Source organism: Castor canadensis, chromosome 17 (genome assembly GCF_047511655.1).
Source record: "Castor canadensis chromosome 17, mCasCan1.hap1v2, whole genome shotgun sequence".
Classification (NCBI taxonomy): Eukaryota; Metazoa; Chordata; class Mammalia; order Rodentia; family Castoridae; genus Castor; species Castor canadensis.
The window spans coordinates 39,216,605-39,236,298 of record NC_133402.1 but is presented as its reverse complement, the minus strand read 5'-3'; the positions used below and the strand labels follow the sequence as shown (position 1 = coordinate 39,236,298).

The following is a 19,694-nucleotide window of genomic DNA, read 5'->3' as shown; positions in this document are numbered from 1 at the left end:
TATGTACACTGACTTGAGCATATGTCCAAGGGTGGTATAGCAGAATCATATGGCTGCTAATCCCACTTTTATTTTTTTGAGGAACTTCTACACTGATTTTTATAGTGACTGAGCTAATTTACATCCTCACTAATAGTACTGAAGAGTTCCTTTTCTCTTGTATTCTTGTCAGCATGTTTTGTTTTCTTGATGCCAGCCATTCTGACTAGAGAACGGAGACCATTAACATTCAGAGTTATTATGGAAAGATATATGCTAATTCCCATCACTTTGCTGTTTTTATAATGTTTGATTTTTTTCATAAATCTCATTACTCTTCTGGTAAGGCTTATTCTTTCCCATAATCTTATTGTATTTATCTTCTTTTTGTCGGTTGGGTTCCTTTAAGGATCTTCTGCAGTACTGTCTTAGTGGTCATAGATTCCTTTCACTTTTATTAATCATGCAAAGTTTTTATTTTCCCTTCAACTCTACAGGATAGCTTTGCTGGATACAGTAACCCAGGTTGACAATTATTTTCTTATAGGGCTTGAAATATATCATTCCATGTCCTCCTTGCTTTAGAGTTTCTGTTGAGAATCTGCTGCTGTTCTGATGGGCCTGCCCTTGTATTTAATTGCTGGTTTTCTCTGGCAACTTTCAATATTCTTTCCTGGTCTTGAATACTTAATGTATAACCTATAATATTGGGTCTTATTTTTAAATCTAAGCTGCCACCCTGTGTTTTTTATTTGGAGAACTGAGACCATTAACGTTAAGAGTTATCGAAAAGTATTATTAAAAGGTACTGATGCATGTCATTTTGTAGTGTTTGATTCTTTCTTAAATCCTCACTTGCTTATCTACTCTTTTAGTGAGGTTTATTCATTCCCGAATTCTCATGGAGGTTGTTTTACTCGTCTGTTTGATATTCTAAATACCTCCTGTGCTTTCCAAAGACCTTGGAAATTCTTTTGCTATTTATTTTGTTGAATATGTTTTCTATGCCTTCACCTTGTACCTCTGCTCCTTCTACTATGCCTGTGACTATTGGGTTTGATGTTTTGCTCATGTCCCAGAGGTCTATTATGTTTTGTTCATACTTTTTATTTATATTCACTTTGAATGAACTCATTTACACATTTGTAAGTGCCCTCTATTAATTCTGTTGATACTTCTTCTTCTCTTTGCAGTACTGGAGTTTGAATTCAGAGCTATCTGGACCAAGTTGCTCCTATTTCCAGTTCCTGCATAGCTGGCAAGAAAGGCATGCAACACCATACCCAGCTTTTTATTGGTTGAAATGGCATCTCATTATTTTTTTGCCCAGTCTGGCCTTGAGCCATGATTCATTCTTAGCCTCTATAGTAGCTAGGATTACAGGAGTGATCCATCAGGACCAGCTTGATCATTCTTATAATTCTTTTAAATTTTTTGGTATGGGATTTGATTCACTTAACTCATTAGAATCTGTTGTGGGTGAAGAAGAACGAAATGTTATCATTCGCTGGTAAATGGATGGAATTGGAGAACATCATTCTTAGTGAGGTTAGCCTGGCTCAAAAGACCAAAAACCATATGTTCTCCCTCATATCTGGACTTTAGATCAAGGGCAAACACAACAAGGGGACTGGACTTTGATCACATGATAAACTGAGAGCACACAAGGGAGGTATGAGGATAGGTAAGACACCCAAAAAACAAGATAGCATTTGTTGCCCTCAATGCAGAGAAACTAATGCAGAAACTTTAAGGCGACAGAGGCCAATAGGAGAAGGGGATCAGGAACTAGAGAAAAGGTCAGTTCAAGAAAAATTAATTTAGAAAGTAACATTTATGTACAGGAAAGCAATGAGAAGAATCTCACACTATAGCTATCCTTATCTCAAACAGCAAAAACCCTTGTTCCTTCCTATTATGGCTTATACTCTCTCTACAACAAAGTTAGAAATAAGGGCAAAATAGTTTCTGCTGGGTATTGAGGGGGTAAGGGGGAGAGGAAGGGGGCAGAGTGGGTGGTAAGGGAGGGGGTGGGGGCAGGGGGGAGAAATGACCCAAGCCTTGTATGCACATATGAATAATAAAATAATAAAAAAGAATCTGTTGTGGAATTGTTGACTTCTGGAAGAGTCTGTTGCCTTGTTTTAACATGTTTCTTGAGCTTCTGAGATGGAATTTATGTATCTGGGGCCAGGTTGCTCACTGGAAGTTTTACTCTCCTGCATTCTTCAGTTAAGTATTCTCAATGTTCAGGGAAGAGGTAGTGGTAGGGTTGAGGTGTAGTTTCTTGCCAATGGGCTAGGAGGCATAGCTCAGCAGTCAGTTATATGCCCAACATGCTCGAGGCACCAAGCGTGATACCCCTGTACCATACAGAGAGGAAATCTTGTTGAAGCAACCACAATTGATAGATATACCCTCTATGGAAATACTATAATGACTGATTACAGTAATCACCATTACAACTACAATAATCTTAGAGAAGTAAAGGAGCAAAACAATATACTTGAGCACAGATGACACTAATTAATAAGGGTAGGAATAGAAAGAAAATAGGAGGATTCACACTAATAGATAGTTGAGAAAATATAAATAAAAATGGAAGTAGAAAAATGTGAAGTAAATAGAAGGAGGAATGAGAATTATGATAATCAATAAAGATGATTCAGTTGAGGATAAAGGGCAAAAGAGAATAATAATAATAATAATAATAATAATAATAATAATAACATCTGTCAAGAATACAACCAACCAAAAGCTATAAATGCTCAATAGAGAAAGAAGAAAATATGAGAAAAGTGATCTAATTGAGGATACAAAGACAATAAAAATGAAGGGAAGAAGAAAGGAGAGTGAAGGAGAAGACATGATTGAAAATTAAATATTGAAAGCTGGGTTTAGTGCTTGGCATCTACAATCACAGCACTTGGGTGGCTGAGACAGGGAGACAATAAGCCCTAATCCAGCCTGGGACCTATGTGGAGAGTTTGTTTTAAAAACAGAACAAGTTGATACAAAAACAAGTAAAGAAACAAATAAATGAATGAATAAATAAAAATTTAAAACAAAGGAAAAAGGCTGAGGACAATAAGGGTTTTCAAAACTAGATATTAAATGCAGAAGTAATATAGGGAAGTAAAAATGAAAACAAGAGAGTAAAAAAGAAACTATATGAAAAATAAAATATTTATATGTGAATATTTAAATTAATCACTCTGATTTTAAAGTCTCTACAAAAAAGTGAACAATGAAACGAAAAAGGAGAGGAAAAAAGAAAGAAGACCTCCCATCTTCTTCTTTTTAAATAAGAAAAAAGTGTATAGCTCACTAGAGTGCCAATCTTCAGAGCTATAGTGCAAAATCTGGATCAGTGCCTATTGGGTTTTCTTTACCTTGTGAGGACAGTCTGTGTGCTATTTTGGCCTTTTCTGTACTTCTTTGTTCACTTAAGTAACCACTATGTGTTTTCTGGGGAAGGCTGGTGATAGCTTGCAGCAGTGCAATACTCTTCTCTTCCTGAACTCTGCCCAGATGGGAAGGGATTTCTCCTGTGACTCCAACAGCCTTCCCACCAAGTGGAGCTTTCCCTGTCTCTGACTTAAGAGTTTCTTTGATAGTTAAATCAGCTCTCCCAGTCAGCCCTCAGTTAACAGACCAAGTTGCTCACTGAACTCCCAGGAGTGTGCTATGCCAGGAAGACAACTTTATCAGTGCTATTTAATATACAGACTTTAGGTCTACTGTCTGGTTAGACTGCACATCTGTTTGATACTGAGTTCAATATAAATTGTCCTCTGAGTCTTTTGTTCTTTCATCTCTGCTTCTTCCCCCCATTCAAGTCACTTCTGTGTAGACTACTACTTCCTAGCTTGAAGCTTTTACTCTGCTCATTCTCCTGTTCACAACTGAAGCCACAGTGTGTGCTTTCTGTGATTTTCACAGGTTCTTTCATTCATACCAGTCCCTGCCCTCTGCAGCTGACCATGCTCCATTCCTCACTGGGCACTGTTTCACTTGTTGAAACCGTCCACTTTCTTACAGTTCTCTCTATGTACTACTGAAATCTCAGCACCTTCCCACCATCACCCACCTCAAAGGAGAGGTACTATTTTTTCCTGGTCCCATTCCCAGTGATGCTAGGAATGTGGGGGTGCCATTAATTGACTATCTTAAGTTAGAAAAACAAGAAAACTCCCAAATCCTCACTATTACATCTAATACCTTTATCCCATTTATGTTTCCGCTCTTCCCTATTTTGCTTTTTCTCTTTCAATCATTCCCCTTCACTTATTACTTAGTCAATACCTTTACTTTTATGAGTTTTTAACTTCATAGTTTATTCAGTAAGTTTGCTACCTCCTTCCTTTTCTATGATTACTGGGGATAGAGTTGATGTTTCCAATTTTTTACTACATTTAAGTTTATGCTTTGTTTTGCAATTGTTCTTGTTATCACTGTCTGCTTTCTCTTCTCTAAGTGATAGTAGGAATTGAGTTCACACAGAAGAAACCAAGAAGACCACCATGTAAAACTAGAAGAGGTATCCATTGTGCAAATCTCAAGAAATATGAAAAAGCAAGGCAACACAATTCCTCTAAAAGTTCCTAATCCTTCAATGCAGTACTGAATCCATAGATAGTGAAATGGCTGAAATGCTAAAGAGTTGAAAAATACAGTTTTAAAAATGATCAATGACCTCAAAGAAGTCAAACTAAACAGGGGAAGGAAGTAAGGAAGTTGATTTAAGATTTAGATAAGAAAATGCAACTTAGAGAAGAATTCATGAAAAAGAGATGTTGAAAAATAAAACAGGATTCATAGAAATGAATGAATGAATGAATCAAACTAAAAACTCAGTTGAGAGCATTACCAATAGTCTAGACCAGATAGAATAAAGAATATAAGGGACAAGGTTGAGCGATTATTACATTCAAAAAGTAAAAACCAACAACAAAATAAAAAGCAATGACTATAACTTTTTAGAACTTTGGGACTTCATCAAGAGATCAAGCCTAAGAATCCTTTGGCAGGAAGAAGGAACTCAGATATAAATCAAAGATATAGAAAAACTACTTAATGAAATTATAGCAGAAATTTTCCTATTTTAGGGAAGGAAATGAATATCTAAGTACTGGGGACACTCAAAACTCTAAATAGATATTATCAAAAAAGAACCTCTCCATGGCATCTTACAGTTATAAAATGTCAAGTGTTCAGAACAAAGAAACAACACTAAAAGTTATACAGAAGCACCAAGTTATTTACAAAGGAAAACTCATCAGAATTACAACAGATCTCTCAGCAGAAATTCTAAAGGCTAGGAGAGCATCATGGACTGGTGTATTTCAAGTGCTAAAACAAAGTAACTGCCAACCAAGAATACTATTATCTTTTAAAATCAATGGAAAATATCCTAAAGTTCATTTGGAAACACAAAAGAGAGTGAATAGGCAAGGCAATACAGAGCAAAAATGAGCAATGATGGAGGCATCACAACACCTGACTGCAAGCTATACTACACAGCTATAGCAAAAAAGCAGCATGGTACTGGCACAAAACAGATATGAAGACTACTGGAACAGAACAGAGGACTCAGAAATGAATCCATGCAGTTATGCCCACCTAATTTTTGACAAAAGTGCCAAAAACATATGATGGAGAAAAGACAGTCTCTTCAACAAATGGTGCTGGGAGAACTGGTTATCTGCCTGCAGAAAACTGTCGCTCTGTACGAGTATCAACTCAAAGTGGATTAAGGACCTTAGTATCAGACCCAAAACCTTGAAGCTAGTACAGGAAAAAACAGGGAATACATTGAAATCAATAGGCATAGGCAAGGACTTCCTCAGAAGAAAACAAGTGGCTCAGCAACTAAGAGAAAATATCAAGAAATGTAGCTACATGAAATTAAAAAGCTTCTGCACAACAAAAGAAATGGTCTCCAAATTGAAGAGACCACCCACAAAATAGGAGAAAATCTTTGGTAGCTATACATCAGACAAGGGACTGATAACCAGAGTACTCAGGGAGCTCAAAAAACTAAACTCCTCAAAAATCAAAAACCCAATAAAGAAATTGGCAACTGAACTAAACAGAACTTTTTCAAAGGAAGAAATCCAAATGGCTAAAACACACACACACAAAAATATTCACCATCCCTTGGTTTAAAGGAATTGCAAATGAAAACCACACTAAGATTCTACCTCACTCCAGTTAGAATAGCTACCATCAAGAACACCAACAATGACAAATGTTATTGAGGATGTGGGGAAAAAGGAACCCTCATATACTGCAGGTGGACATGTAAGCTAGCACTACCACTATGGAAAACAATATGGAGGCGCCTTAAAAAACTAAAAACATGCCATAAGATCCAGCAATACCACTACTAGTGATATATGCAAAAGAATGTGAGGTGCTACAAAGGCACCTGTACACCCATGTTTATTGCAGTACTATTCACAGAAGCCAAGCTATGGAAACAGCCAAGATGTCCCACTATTGATGAATGAATTAAGAAAATGAGGTGTTTATACACAATGGAATTTTACTCAGTCACAAAGAAGAATGAAATTTTCTCATTCACAGGTAAATGGTTAGAATTGGAGAACATAATCTTAAGTGAAGTTAGTTGGGCTCAGAAGGCCAAAAATCACATGTAGATTACAGACCTAAAACAAACACAGCAATATTATTGGGCATGGGTCACATTAAGTGGAGAAAGCACACAGGAGGGATAGGGCAAGGGAAGGAAACCAAAAACTTGAATGTAGTTGATGTGCTCACTGTTTAGTAATGAACACAGTAATCTTAAACTGGCCAAGGCCACTATGGGAAGGGGACTATGGAGTAGTAAACAGGACTGGTAGAGACGAACCAATTTGGGTTGTAATACATATATGCATGTAAACAACAAAAGGAATCTCCCCATATAGCTGTCTTTATCTCAAGCTAGCAAAAATGCCATGTTTTTCTTATTATTGTTTTTTCTTTTACAAAATTGGAGAAGAGGAGGTTCTGCCCAGAACCAGAAAAAGAGGTAGCAGGGGGTGGGGGATGGTGCAAACACTGTATACACATGCAAATAAATGCAAAAGTAATACAAATAAAAAATAGATAAAGTCAATGGAAAAATAAATGCCTTTCAGATAAAAAAATCCTAAAGAAATTCATGACCACTAAGCCAGCAACACAGAAGATACTAAAAGGAATCCTACATACAGATGAAGAAGGACAGTGACAATCATGAAAGACTGGGAAAGCATACATTTCATGAGAAGGATGGATGAACAAATGAGAAATGGAGAGAATCAAACATGTTTAAATTAGTAAATCAGCAAACCTCTAAGATGAAAAGGAGAAGAATGGGTACTCGAGTCATCCAAGAAGAAAACCCCCAAAATTTACAGGAAATAACATTAACCTTTCAATAATAACACTAAATGTAAACTGTTTTAACTTTCCATTTAAGGACGCAAACTGGTTAATTGTATGCTGCCTGTAAGAAACACACTTTGCTGGTATAGACACACACAGAGTGAAAGTGAAGGGATGGAAGATGATATACCAACAAAATGGAATCTGAAAGCAAGCTGATACAGCTATACTCGTATCTGAAAAATAGACGTCAAGTCAAAATTAGAAGATATAAAGGTCAATAAATACTAAATGGGAAAAAAATCTACTAAGAAGACATGATTTCTGTGAATATACATGCACTGAACATTGAAACACTTATATCTGGATATAGAGGAATAGACAGATCCATTACAATTATAGTGGGAGATTTTAATACTCCATCAATAGACAAAAAATTAACAAAGGACCTTCAGAGTTAAATTTTACCATAGATCAAAAGGACTTAACAGTCATATACAGAATATTCCAATCCAACAGCTGAAGAATAAAAATTCTTCTTGGCAGACTATGGAACTTTTTATTCAGCCAAAGATAGATAAGAATGAATTATGTCATCTGCAGAAAAATGGTCGGAACTGGAAATCATAATGTTAAGTTATTCTCATAAAGATAAGTAACATGTTTTTCTCTCATAGGTGGAAAAAGAAAAGGATATGAAAGTAAAAGTGGGATTATTATGAATGTGAAAGGCGGTAAGTGGGAAGAGGATAGAGTAACAGAGGGGAAGAATAAAATCAAAGTACATTTTACGAATGTATGGAAATGTCATTAAACCCATTATTTTTTTATAATTAATATATACTAACAAATTCCCCAATGTAAATAAATAGGATATTTCACAACTTATAAAAAGAAACTGACAAGGTAACTTGAAGAAACATGGAAATCAGAAGGAGGTACTTGTCAAAAGTAGAAATATCATAGGCCTAATGGATAAATAAATAAATACAACAAATGCCCAAACAAATATGATGCCCAATCTATAATTAATAATAGAAATAAAATAATGAGATATCATTAGAGAGAATGTAGAAGAACCAAAGCATTAAAGGGCCTTAAAATATATAGCAATGAGGAGGAGGGAACTGCAGCAGTAAAAACATACACCCATTGCTGAGAGAAGTGCAAATAAAAAAAAAAGAAAATATTCTGGCTTATCTACTAGAACATATGTAAAGAAAATGTTCACATCCTGTGAACTCTAAACTTTATCATTAAGTTTTGCATTCCAGAGAAAACCTTTCATGTATATAGTACTTGGAAACATGTACAAGCATGTAAAAAATTAATACAATGGAAATGAGTGAAACACAGCTATACATAACATAACTCTATAGGTGTTATAGTAAGCAAAAGAAACAAACAGATCATGTGGTATGACTGCATTACAGAAACTTCCCAAACAAGCAAAACCTAAAGAAAATTCATACAGAGGTGGTGAGAAAGAAAGACAGGAGAAAGATTAACATAAATCTGGGAGGATCAGTATGAAGAAAGGAATAAAGACATTATTATAGAGGTGCACACAGAGGCAGCTAAAGAACAGGTAATGATTTTTCTCTGCAAAGAGGGTACTCATTTTACCTTTAGTCTTTAAAGAACTAGCACGTCAAGATTAATGTGCATATTCCACCAGATTTCTTGGGTTTTCTGGGATAAAAGGATATGCATATTGTGTTTATAGCAGTATTTAAGCCTTAGTACTATATGTGTTTTAGTTATGAAAAAAATGCATATTCATGATTACAAAACTGAAAAAGGAATTATATATAAAAATCCTTAAACTGAAGCTTACCAAAAGAATCAGTAGTCTTCCCTAAGCACTGTAAAGCACTGACTCAGCAAAGTTCTGTGCTGAGAACTACATACAGGAATCATCTCTGCAGTGAGCATAAGAAACTTACAGGCTGAGTTTTACTTCTTTGTGAAGAATGGTTTGGAAAGAATCCAAAGCATGCACTTTCCTTGTGCCGCCCAAGAGAAAGCAGAAAGCTTTAGAAAAATTTTAACAAAATAAAACTATTCTTATTATAATGAAGGCTGTGAAACTAAAATTTAAAGAATGGATAACTGTTATGAAATAATTTGCAGATCATGATTATCTCAAGAAAATCACTATGTAAAGACTCAAGCTCATCTTTTAAACTTTGGAAATGGAATACCCAATCTAAACCCAAAGAAAAACATTTCCAAGTCATCTATCCCTACCTTGAATACAATAATTTATATGACATCATGTTTTCCTTAAGTCTTGGTTGAAAATTTGTAGTTATAGCATTATTATAATAGAAAAAACAGAAAGCATACAAAACATATAAGGGAGTGTATATGTCTGAATGTATGCAGTGGATTGCATAAATGTTTGCATATACAGAAGAGTCTGGACAAATAATCATAAATTGTCAACTGGGCCCATATGAGGAGTGAAGAATAAAGCAGAAATATGTAGTTTCATTGATACTATTGTAGCACTGACTTTTTAAAACAAAATTGTGTATTAATTTTATTTTAAGATTACTGTCCTTTCCTTAACACTCACTGTTATTGGTAAAGTTATAAAGGTAAAATATATTCATTATAAACAGGAAACAGGAATGGGGGAGGGGAAGATAAAGGAGAATGGTGGAGGGGCAAATTCCAGTATATTTGATATATTGTAAGAACTTTTGTAAATGTCACAATGTACCCCCACCGAGCATACTACTACTACTACTACTACTACTACTACTACTATTACTACTACTACTACTACTACTACTAATAAGATAAATATATATGAACCACAATGGAATTCTATTTGGCCTTAAAAGAAAGAAATACTGTCACTGGGGACAATATGGGAGAATCTGACATATTAAGATATTCTATAGCATGGATGAATCTTGAAAACATTATGTCACTTTTGAAGCCAAACAAAAGATCATTGAATGTATGATGCCATTATATGAAAGTGAAATAAACCAGGCATAAAAGACAAGAATCACATGATCTCACTTATATATGTAATCTTAAAAACTAATAGAATAGAATAGAAAGGAAATTACCAGGAGCTGAGGCATGGGAGGCTGGATGTGTTTATTGTTCAAATTTCAGTTAGATAGGAGGAGTAAGTTCAAGAGATCTATATACAACATGTGACTACACTTAATTCTGTATGATTCATGAAAATCACTGAGAGATTTTAAGTGTTCTCACCACAAAAAAAAATTTTTTTTTATGTGAGGGAATTAATGTTAATGAGCTCATTCTAGTCATTCCATAGTGAACATATATTTCAAAATAACATGTTGTAAATAATAAAAAATTTAATTAAAAAATTTTTTAAATAAAATAAGAGTATTTAGATTAGAAAAGACAAAATTAAAATCAACCATAAGTCCACTAATAATAGACTGTCACAGATAACATATATGAAAGATCATTTTTACCTTTATAAGGTGTCCCCATAGTTGTTGTATATACATTCTTTTCATATTTCTTCAAACGATCTTCTAAATTGTGAATCTAAAAATGATAGATATTGAAGTCACATCTTAAGATTTATATGGAAGGAGAATGATGGAGGGGGTGAATTTAACTAAGATATATTGTAAGCACTCTTGTAAATGTTACAATGTACTTCCAGTGCAAGAATAATGATTAAAAAAAAAAAAAAAGGAAGCAAAGTCTATACTCAAATGTTTCAAAGATATTTTCCAGGATCCTATGTTATTTAAAACTCAGTCATTAAAAATTTGATAAATGTGTCTATTACATTTTTAAAAGGTGATTAAAAGCTTACTTTGGTAGAAAAAAACAGATTCACATTGGCTTTCTGGGATTAAAGGATTCATATGTAAAAAACGAAGGACTAGTGTGGCACTAGATTTTTTAATGATGAAGATAGAATACAGGAAAACAAATTTAAAACAAACAATTTCTCAGGAACTAAAAGCACAGACAAGAAAAATTCATAAATTGAGTTTTATTAAAACGAGGACCTTGTATCCAGAATATATAAAGGGCACTAACAACTCAACTGTAAAAAGACAAATGACCCAATTAAAAAAAAGAGCACAAGACTTCAGTAGACATTTCTCCAAAGAAGACAAACAAATGGTCAACGAACAGATGAAAAAGATGCTTAACTTTAGTCATGAGAGAGAAATGCAAATTAAAACATAGCATACTATTTCATACTGACTCAGATAGTTATAGTCACAAAAACTTATACACAAATGTTCCTAGCAGCACTATTCGTTGTAGGCAAAAAGGTAAAATCAACCCACATATACACTGGCTAATGAATGGATAAATAAAATGTGGTATACTCATACAATGGGATATTATTCAGCCATCAGAGGGAATAACAGACTAAAATTCTCTTACAGCACAGATGAACCTTGAAAACATTATGCTACTTTGAATCCAAACACGACAGGTCATATATTGTAGGATTCCATTATATGAAAAATTCGAATAGTCAAATCCATAGGGACAGGATGCAAATTATTAGTTGTCATGAGTTGAAGGAAGGAGTAATAGGTGACTGACTATTCAATGGGCATGAAGTTTCTTTTTGGGATAATGAAATATTGTAACTATACAACAGTGAATGTAAAGTTGATAGCTGAATGATAATTGTGAATGAAATAAATACCAATGAGTTTGGTACTTTAAAATGGTAAATTTTATGTTACGTATATCTTACAATGATTGAAATAATAACTAATATAGAAGATATAAATATTTAAGGATGCTTAAAGAAGTGAATTTTCAAGCAATAAACTACATAACTGGGAAATAAAAAAAAAATTTGTAATGTTGTAATTTAGTACCTGTCTTTATGGACTTCTAAAAAAATATTAAGAAAAATTTCAAACATACTCAAATAAAGAAAGTATGGAATCCTTATTATCTATATTTCCATTGATTACCCAATTTCTACATATCAGGACATTTCTTTACATGTATTTTAAGAGAACTGGAAAATCCCTGGAGATTTAGCCTATAAACTTAGCCCATGGATTTGAGCCTCTATTTCTCCAGAGTTTGGAAAAAGACTTCACTAAGCATCATGCATCACAGATACATACATATATGCTGGTGTCTATATGCTTGTGCAGCAACTGTGGTGGTATGCACACATGCATTTAAACTAAGCTGCATACATTGTTCATGAATACTATATGGACAAATCATACTCAATTAGGACAATTTAACCAGTAGGAAGAAGAATTAAATATTGATGTCAACATATTTTCTCCTGTGATAAACAAAAAACCCTTCTTTTTAGGACTTAATTACAAATTATACTAATATAACTTATTACTCAAAATGTTAAACACTAGAAATAAAAGAATGCAAATGTTCTTATTTAAATATATTTGGTCATAAATTTATAGAGATCACCTCTACCACCTGTGTAAAAAAACTATCTGGGTAAAAAAAAAGAAGTCTGGTCAGTTGTTGTGGTATACCCTGGTAATCCAAGCACTTGGGAGGCAGGGAGAAGAGGATTAAGAGTTTGAGGACAGTTTGGGCTAAATATATTGCAAGACCGTATCTCAAAAACAAAGAAACAACAAAACAAAGCAAAAAACACACAGAATTTCAAAGCCAGCTACTAAATTACTAGTCTTAAAAAAAACTTCTGAGATTCAAGTACATACTAATGTAAGTAAGTTCAAAATAAAAGGCACCAATTAGCCTGTACCTGTTCTCTGAATTTTTGTTCTTTCAACTTTGAATCACTGATTAGAGTAGTCTTCTGTGCCAGTTGTGTCTGAAAAATTAAAGTCAGATCTGAAATGAATATGAGTTTCATCATTGCCTGGATGCATTTTTCTATTGCCTGAGAAATTTTTTCTCATTCAAAAAAAATCTCCTGTCTGGGTATAGTAGGTCACACCTGTCTGTAATCCCAGCTACTCAGGAGATGACAAAAAACTTAGAGAGATCCCATCTTATTTGATAAGCTGGGTGTTGTGGCACACACATGTGTTCACAGCTACATGGGGTACCACAGGTTAGGAGATGGCAGTAAGAGGCCAGCCCCAGGCAAAAATGAAGATTCTATCTGAAAAATACCTAAAGCCTTAAAAAAAAATGGCAGCAAGAATGTATCAAGTGGTACAGTGCCTGCCTAAGAAGAGCAAGGCCCTGAATTCAAAACCTAGTAATGCAGGAAAAAAAAAAAAAGGAAGTATCTTTTAACTTAAAAAAGAATGTTCATAAAATGCAGTATCTTCAGTCAATTTCAATGAAAAACTAACCTTACCTGTAGTTCCATAATTGTCACCTTAAAAATGGAAAAGAAAAAAAATGAGTATATACAATAAAATCCGTAAGACAATAATAAAAAAGAATATGAAGTTATAAGGAAGTAAAAACTCAGTGTTACAGTCTCAAGGGAGGGTCAAATTTGAGATTAGACAATTTTAAATATTTGCTTTTAAATCTGGTCTGCTTCATGATACAAAATATCTACACAGAAACACAGATGAACACAAAGAAAAAGGACTGAAATGTTATTCACTAAACTTCTAAAAATGATTATAATTTAGAAAATAGAGGTGTCCCCCTCCCCAAAAAGGGTTTTTATTCTGTATACTTCTGCATCACCTCACTCTTTTACAAGAATATATTCATGTATTATTTGCATAACTTCTTAAAATCTAACAAATTAATGTTTTTTAAAGTCTATTACGGGAAATTTCTGAAGCAATGTCTCTGTGAATCTACTCTGAGCTAATAATCATAAATTACTTTTCATGGAAGTCAGTATAGGTATATGCAAATCAAGATAATCTAAAAGCCAGACATGGTAGTATGTGTTTATAGTCCCAGCTACTTGGGAGGGGGTAAGTGGAAGGATTGCTTAAACCCACAAAATCCAGACTAGTCTGCTCAACATAGTGGGACCCCATCTCAAGCAAAAACAAAAACAACAAAACAGAACAAATAATGTTTAGAAGCACCAAAAGGTAGTCAAGAAGTATAAAAATTCATGAAGAAGAATAAAGAAAAATTCTGTTTATAGTAGAAATAAAAATTGACATGTTTTCTCTCCTTACGAAACTAGGTAAAGGACTCATAAACCTTCTGAACATTCATTTTATAATGTTTTAGTACTCTATTGCACACTGACACTGGTCAAAATACCCTTATATGCAACATTAATACTTACTTTGATACTAAGGAAAAGCTTACATTGCTAAAATACATGTATTTTCCCAATAGGAAGCAGTATTTAACAGTACTGGTATGTCTAAGTCATGACCAAATGGCCAATAAATAAAATATAACTACCTCAGGCAAGTGCTGTCTCCTGAGCTCACCTCCAGCTAATAGCTACCTTTTGAGAGAAAAAAATCCATTCAATTTGCTCATTGCTTGTAATTGAGCTATATCTACTAAATGGTACAGCATAGCAAAGGCCTTTATAAAAAAACTCTTCATTTTGGGAAAGTGATCCATGAAAATGGTTGTTTAGAAAATTACTATCTGGTAACTGACTTTCTGAAACAAATCCTCTGAAGGAGAAAGTCATAAACAGTGTCCACCCATTTTCCCAAGTTCCTCATGACAATGCTATGGAAAGACCATCCTGGAGACATTTTAGGAAGAATGATATACTGTCTGCCTTCTCAAAGTGGGATCCACATGATTGTGTGGGTATATACTTGCCAAGAAACCACAAGGTATACATGATATATCTTTTGTAGCATCAATTTTGTTTACAGACTGAAAAAAAAAAAAAAAAAAGCCTAGATAGGCAGTACCTGTTCTCTTTAAATTTAGTCCAATTTTCCAAAAACATCACATTGCATCTAGATCTGTTCCATTATCCAAGGAGAAAAACAGAATGATACAGGACAGTCTAAAATTATCACTTAATGCAACTACAACTAAGGATATATTTAAAAGATAAATATAAATTTCATATGAATTTTTAGCAGAAAAACATAAAAATCTAAATATATCATACTTGCTAAGAACCATTTGTGCCTATGCCCCAGAGCTATGAGGTTCACTTTCCTCTGTTATTGTTTCCCATGGAAAAGACCAAGAAGCAATGGTATTGTAGGAAAGTCTAACTTTGAAGTCTGATAGACTGGGTTTAAATTTCTTCTACAAGAGTTACTATATGAACTTGAACATTTTATTCAATCTCTTTGAATCTTAGTTCTTCTGTCTGTAAAAGGAAAGCAAGACTCTTTCAGAAGGTTTTGTTAGGATTATGTGAGATAAAAAACAGTATGTTAGTAGGCAAGTCAAACCATGCCAGTGCAGTTTTTAGGAAACATGGAACAAACTCAAATTCCTCTCACATTATCACTGCCAGGGTCCTCCTGCTGTAGCTTCTGTTGGTATTTCTTCTGTACGTCTGTAAGCTGAGTCTGTAGGTCCTTTACTTTTGCAGCCATTTCTTCTTCACGAGCCTTTACAATAAAAAAATACTGTGTTAAAAACATCAAAGGAACATTGTAAAAGATAGCACACTGTAAATAAGACTACACAGTAGGAGAAATAAGTTTTTTTTTACACACACAGTACTATTTTTAATTCATTAATATGCTATCAACATCTTCTTTCATGCCCCACTCTAAGTCCTTACTATTCTCAGGATACCGTTTTTTCCATTCTCATTCTGTCTGTCCTCATCCAACTAAGGTCAACAAGTTGTTTCTTTTCCTTTAAATGAGGGTAATTGGGATATGAGCATAAAGTGTGTAACAGTGTTATGACAGAACTACAATACAGAAGCTGTTTTAAGATTTTGGCCTTTTCTACAGTGGGGTTTGATTTCCAGGAAATATTCAGTGAAATAAAGTAGTAGGTATTTTGATACATAGTGCTGTCCAACCAGCTGGAAACAATCACAAGAAGTTATGGGAATTTTTAGTTTTATATTATGCATCTCCCTTATACAGGCTGTGTAAGTTAATAGTTGGTCTTTTGTTCTAGTTTGGCAAGTCTGCATATCTTGAGCAAGAGGTGTTGCACAAGTGGTAGAGAGCTTGACTAATAATCAATCACAAGGCCCTGAGTTCTAACCTAGTATTACCACCACCACCAAAACAAGCCAATCCCACTCTGAAGAGGAACCCTTAACATCTCATATACATCTGCCCCTTAACCATACCAGTGGTTCTTCAGGATAAAATGTTCAACTAAAATCTGCTCTTGAAAAAAAAATATTAGTTACTGTCTAATGTGTTGGTAATAAATGTAATGTCTCCATTTGTCCCAGATTTTGTAAACAGAGACAAGGCTGAATTAGAAAAAGTGATATGTGAATTTTGGTCCAATGATTCTATCAACAAGCATCCTTTTCTGTTCTTTCTGTATTTATTTCTGGCAATACTGGGGTTTGAACTCAGGGCCTTGTCTTTTCTAGATAGGTGCTCTTACCACTTAAGTCACACCTCTAGCCCTTTTTATACAGAGTCTCCTAGTTTTTTGCCCAGGTATTTCTTGGTCTATGATCCTCCTCCTCATCTTCTCCTCCTGAGTAGCTGAGATTATATGTGTACACTACCATACCTGGCCAACATTCTTCTGTTTTGACTGCCCTAGTGAAAAGCTGTTGCCCATCCTCACATTCTTCATCTGTCATGGTAATTACCATGATTTACCATACAGAGCAATTCAAACCACTCCTCAATCTTTTAAAGCTTGACATAACCTTTGTGCTAAAAGAATCTTCAAAATTGAATATTGACCTGATTTGAGTAATGAAGACAAATGTCTGCTGAATAAGAGTTAACAGGAAAACAACCACAAACAGTTATCTGATTTACAGATGTGGATGTTCCAAAACAAAAGGAACATCATTCTTAAAGACATACAAAAACAAATGGATAGGACCCATGGCATGAAATAAGCCAATGAATCATAAAACGCTGGAAATTTAATTTTTAACTAGCACTAGTGATGAGAACTTTCTTATACTAATTGAAAAAAAAAATCCTTCTTTCAAGATCAGCAAAGCAGAGATCTTTCACATCTAGCCTCCTTAGCTATTTCCCCTGAGGCACACATTAATTCAACTTCCACACCTAAAACACCATCAACCAGAAATTGTAAAAACATTACTATTTTTATTCTATCATGGCATAGCTCTTGTGGCTGTCTATGTCAATGCAGTTGAGCCTCCACAGCTACTCATACAGTTAAGGCCTAGGTTTTAGTACGTCAGCAAGTTATGTCTGACATTTCCTTTGATAGCTGTATGGTACCAATCTAGAGCAAGCCATCTAAAACTTAAGAGAAGAAAATGAATAATTTCTAATTTAAGAAATAGTTCTGTGACTGTAGACAGCTTAGTGGTAGAGTGCTTGCCCAGCAAGTTCAAAGCCTTGGATTCCTTAGCATTGTCAAAAAAGAGAGAAAGAAAAGAGGTAGCTCTATAGTTTCCTCTGTAAGTTTCCTAATTTTCTTAAAAAAAAAAAGGGGGGGGGTACAATTTTCATTATATATCATTCTTAAATATACGTTTTTATATTATTTGGTTTAGCCCTGTGAATATATTTGATTTAGTTTTGTTCTAAATAAAAATTGAATTTAATACAAAAAATTCAAAAAGGTAGTAATACCTGCAATAGTTCATGAGTTTGAGAATGTGATTTCAGGTGTACAGAAAAGCATATGCATCACATAAATGTGATGCAGAACAGATTAAGATTAACTGGGACACAGACTGGAAAAGATATCACTGGAACAATGGGAAGCTACTGGAAATATGTAGAAGTAGTAATATTACATTTTTGTTTTAAGAAAGAAAAATTTCTGTCAGGAATAGACCAGTACGTTGGGGTAGCGGGGAAGACCACTATCAAAGAAAACAGATGGGAAATTAAAATGACTGGATCAGATGAAAGATATAGCAGTGGTAATTGATGTGCAGTGGAGAGGAACATGGAATACAGTTCAGTGGTAAACCACATTCCAAGAGCCTACTACATGTTGGATATTGTGATAGTGATATAAGTAGATCTCCTATCCTAATATGTAGGTATGTGGATGAATATGTGTGAGAATCAGGTGACAAAAGTTCCTAGTTTCTTCAAATGAGTAAATGATAAGAATGTTATCTCAGATAGGAAAGGCAGGAAAAAGAAAATGTTTCAGAGCTCAAATTTGCTATTAATCATAGGATTATTTTAATAAATGACAAAATACAACATTCTACTATGTCATTATTGAGACAAATCAATGACATGGTATGGTTTAGGAACAGATGTATATGAGATGTACAGAATTTTATTTTTTGGGGGGATATCTTTTTGTTTGTTTAGGTGGCAGTGATGGTACTACCTCCAGCCCTAGATGAGCTTGGCATGGTCATTCACACCTCTAATTCCATCTACTCAGACAGCCAAGATCAGGAGGACTGTAGGTTGAGGCAGCCCGAGCAACTAGCTAGACCCCATCTCAAGCAATAAGCTAGGCATGGTGGTATGTGTCTGCAATCCCAGCTACAAGAGAGGCAAAGGACATACCTACATAAAACCCCCTGCTAAGACAAAAGATAGAATGCTATGGTGGTTGGAGAGGACACAGCTACTAGCTACAGCTAAGAAACTGTGGAGGCATGCACAGAAGCACATTTCAGCAGCTTTTACCATAGGAAAGCAATATTGCTGGAATATATAGATGACTGAGAGATCTTAGGAAATTGGGAGAAGAAACTACAAGTTTAGAGGGAAGTGGGAACCTGGCAGGCTGAAGGCTCAGAATATAGAAGTCTGGAGATTGTGTTCAAGCTCTCCAAGTCCCCTTTTCCTATGCTGGAATCAAGCCGACTTCTTTCCGCATTGCAGAGTCTATAGACTCTGAAGGAAGAAAATACACACACACACACACACACACACACACACACACACACACACACACAGCTTGATAGACACTGAGAAAAACAATGGAAAATTCTGAGTTTTAAAAAATATGTTATGTTTGTTGTTGCCACTGTTGGGCTTTGATCTTTTATCATTTGTTTATATTAATTATGTTTGAATCCGATTAGGATAACCTTATACTCTCATGTTTCTTTAGTTACTCTTTTCTTTCCTTCCTTTTTTTCTGCAGTCATTGTATATGAACCATGACAATACTTTTCAGTAATAAACCCTATCCTCCCCCAATTATACTTTCCTTCCAATTAGAACTGCTCTCTTACTCTATTTTGCCTCTATCTCTCCATCCATAACCTTTCTCTATTGCCTACAGTTTTAGCAGGTTAATTAGACTACGAGATTGTCTTTTTTCCCTCAAATTTTTGTTACTTGTTTACTTTTCTTCCTCTTCTCTTC

The 19,694-nt window shown here is 34.5% G+C and overlaps 1 protein-coding gene across 2 annotated transcripts in view; it reads right to left on the bottom strand.

Moving 5' to 3' along the window:
• Golga4 (golgin A4) overlaps nt 1-19,694 on the bottom strand; it is a 143,110-nt gene that overhangs the window by 25,416 nt on the left and 98,000 nt on the right. For both annotated transcript variants that reach the window (XM_074060463.1, XM_074060464.1), the window contains exons 19-22: nt 15,711-15,821; nt 13,658-13,678; nt 13,094-13,162; nt 10,827-10,902 (exon numbers count right to left, since the gene is read on the bottom strand). In XM_074060463.1, coding sequence (XP_073916564.1) covers nt 10,827-10,902; nt 13,094-13,162; nt 13,658-13,678; nt 15,711-15,821 — 277 coding nt within the window. The remainder of the gene's footprint in view (nt 1-10,826; nt 10,903-13,093; nt 13,163-13,657; nt 13,679-15,710; nt 15,822-19,694) is intronic.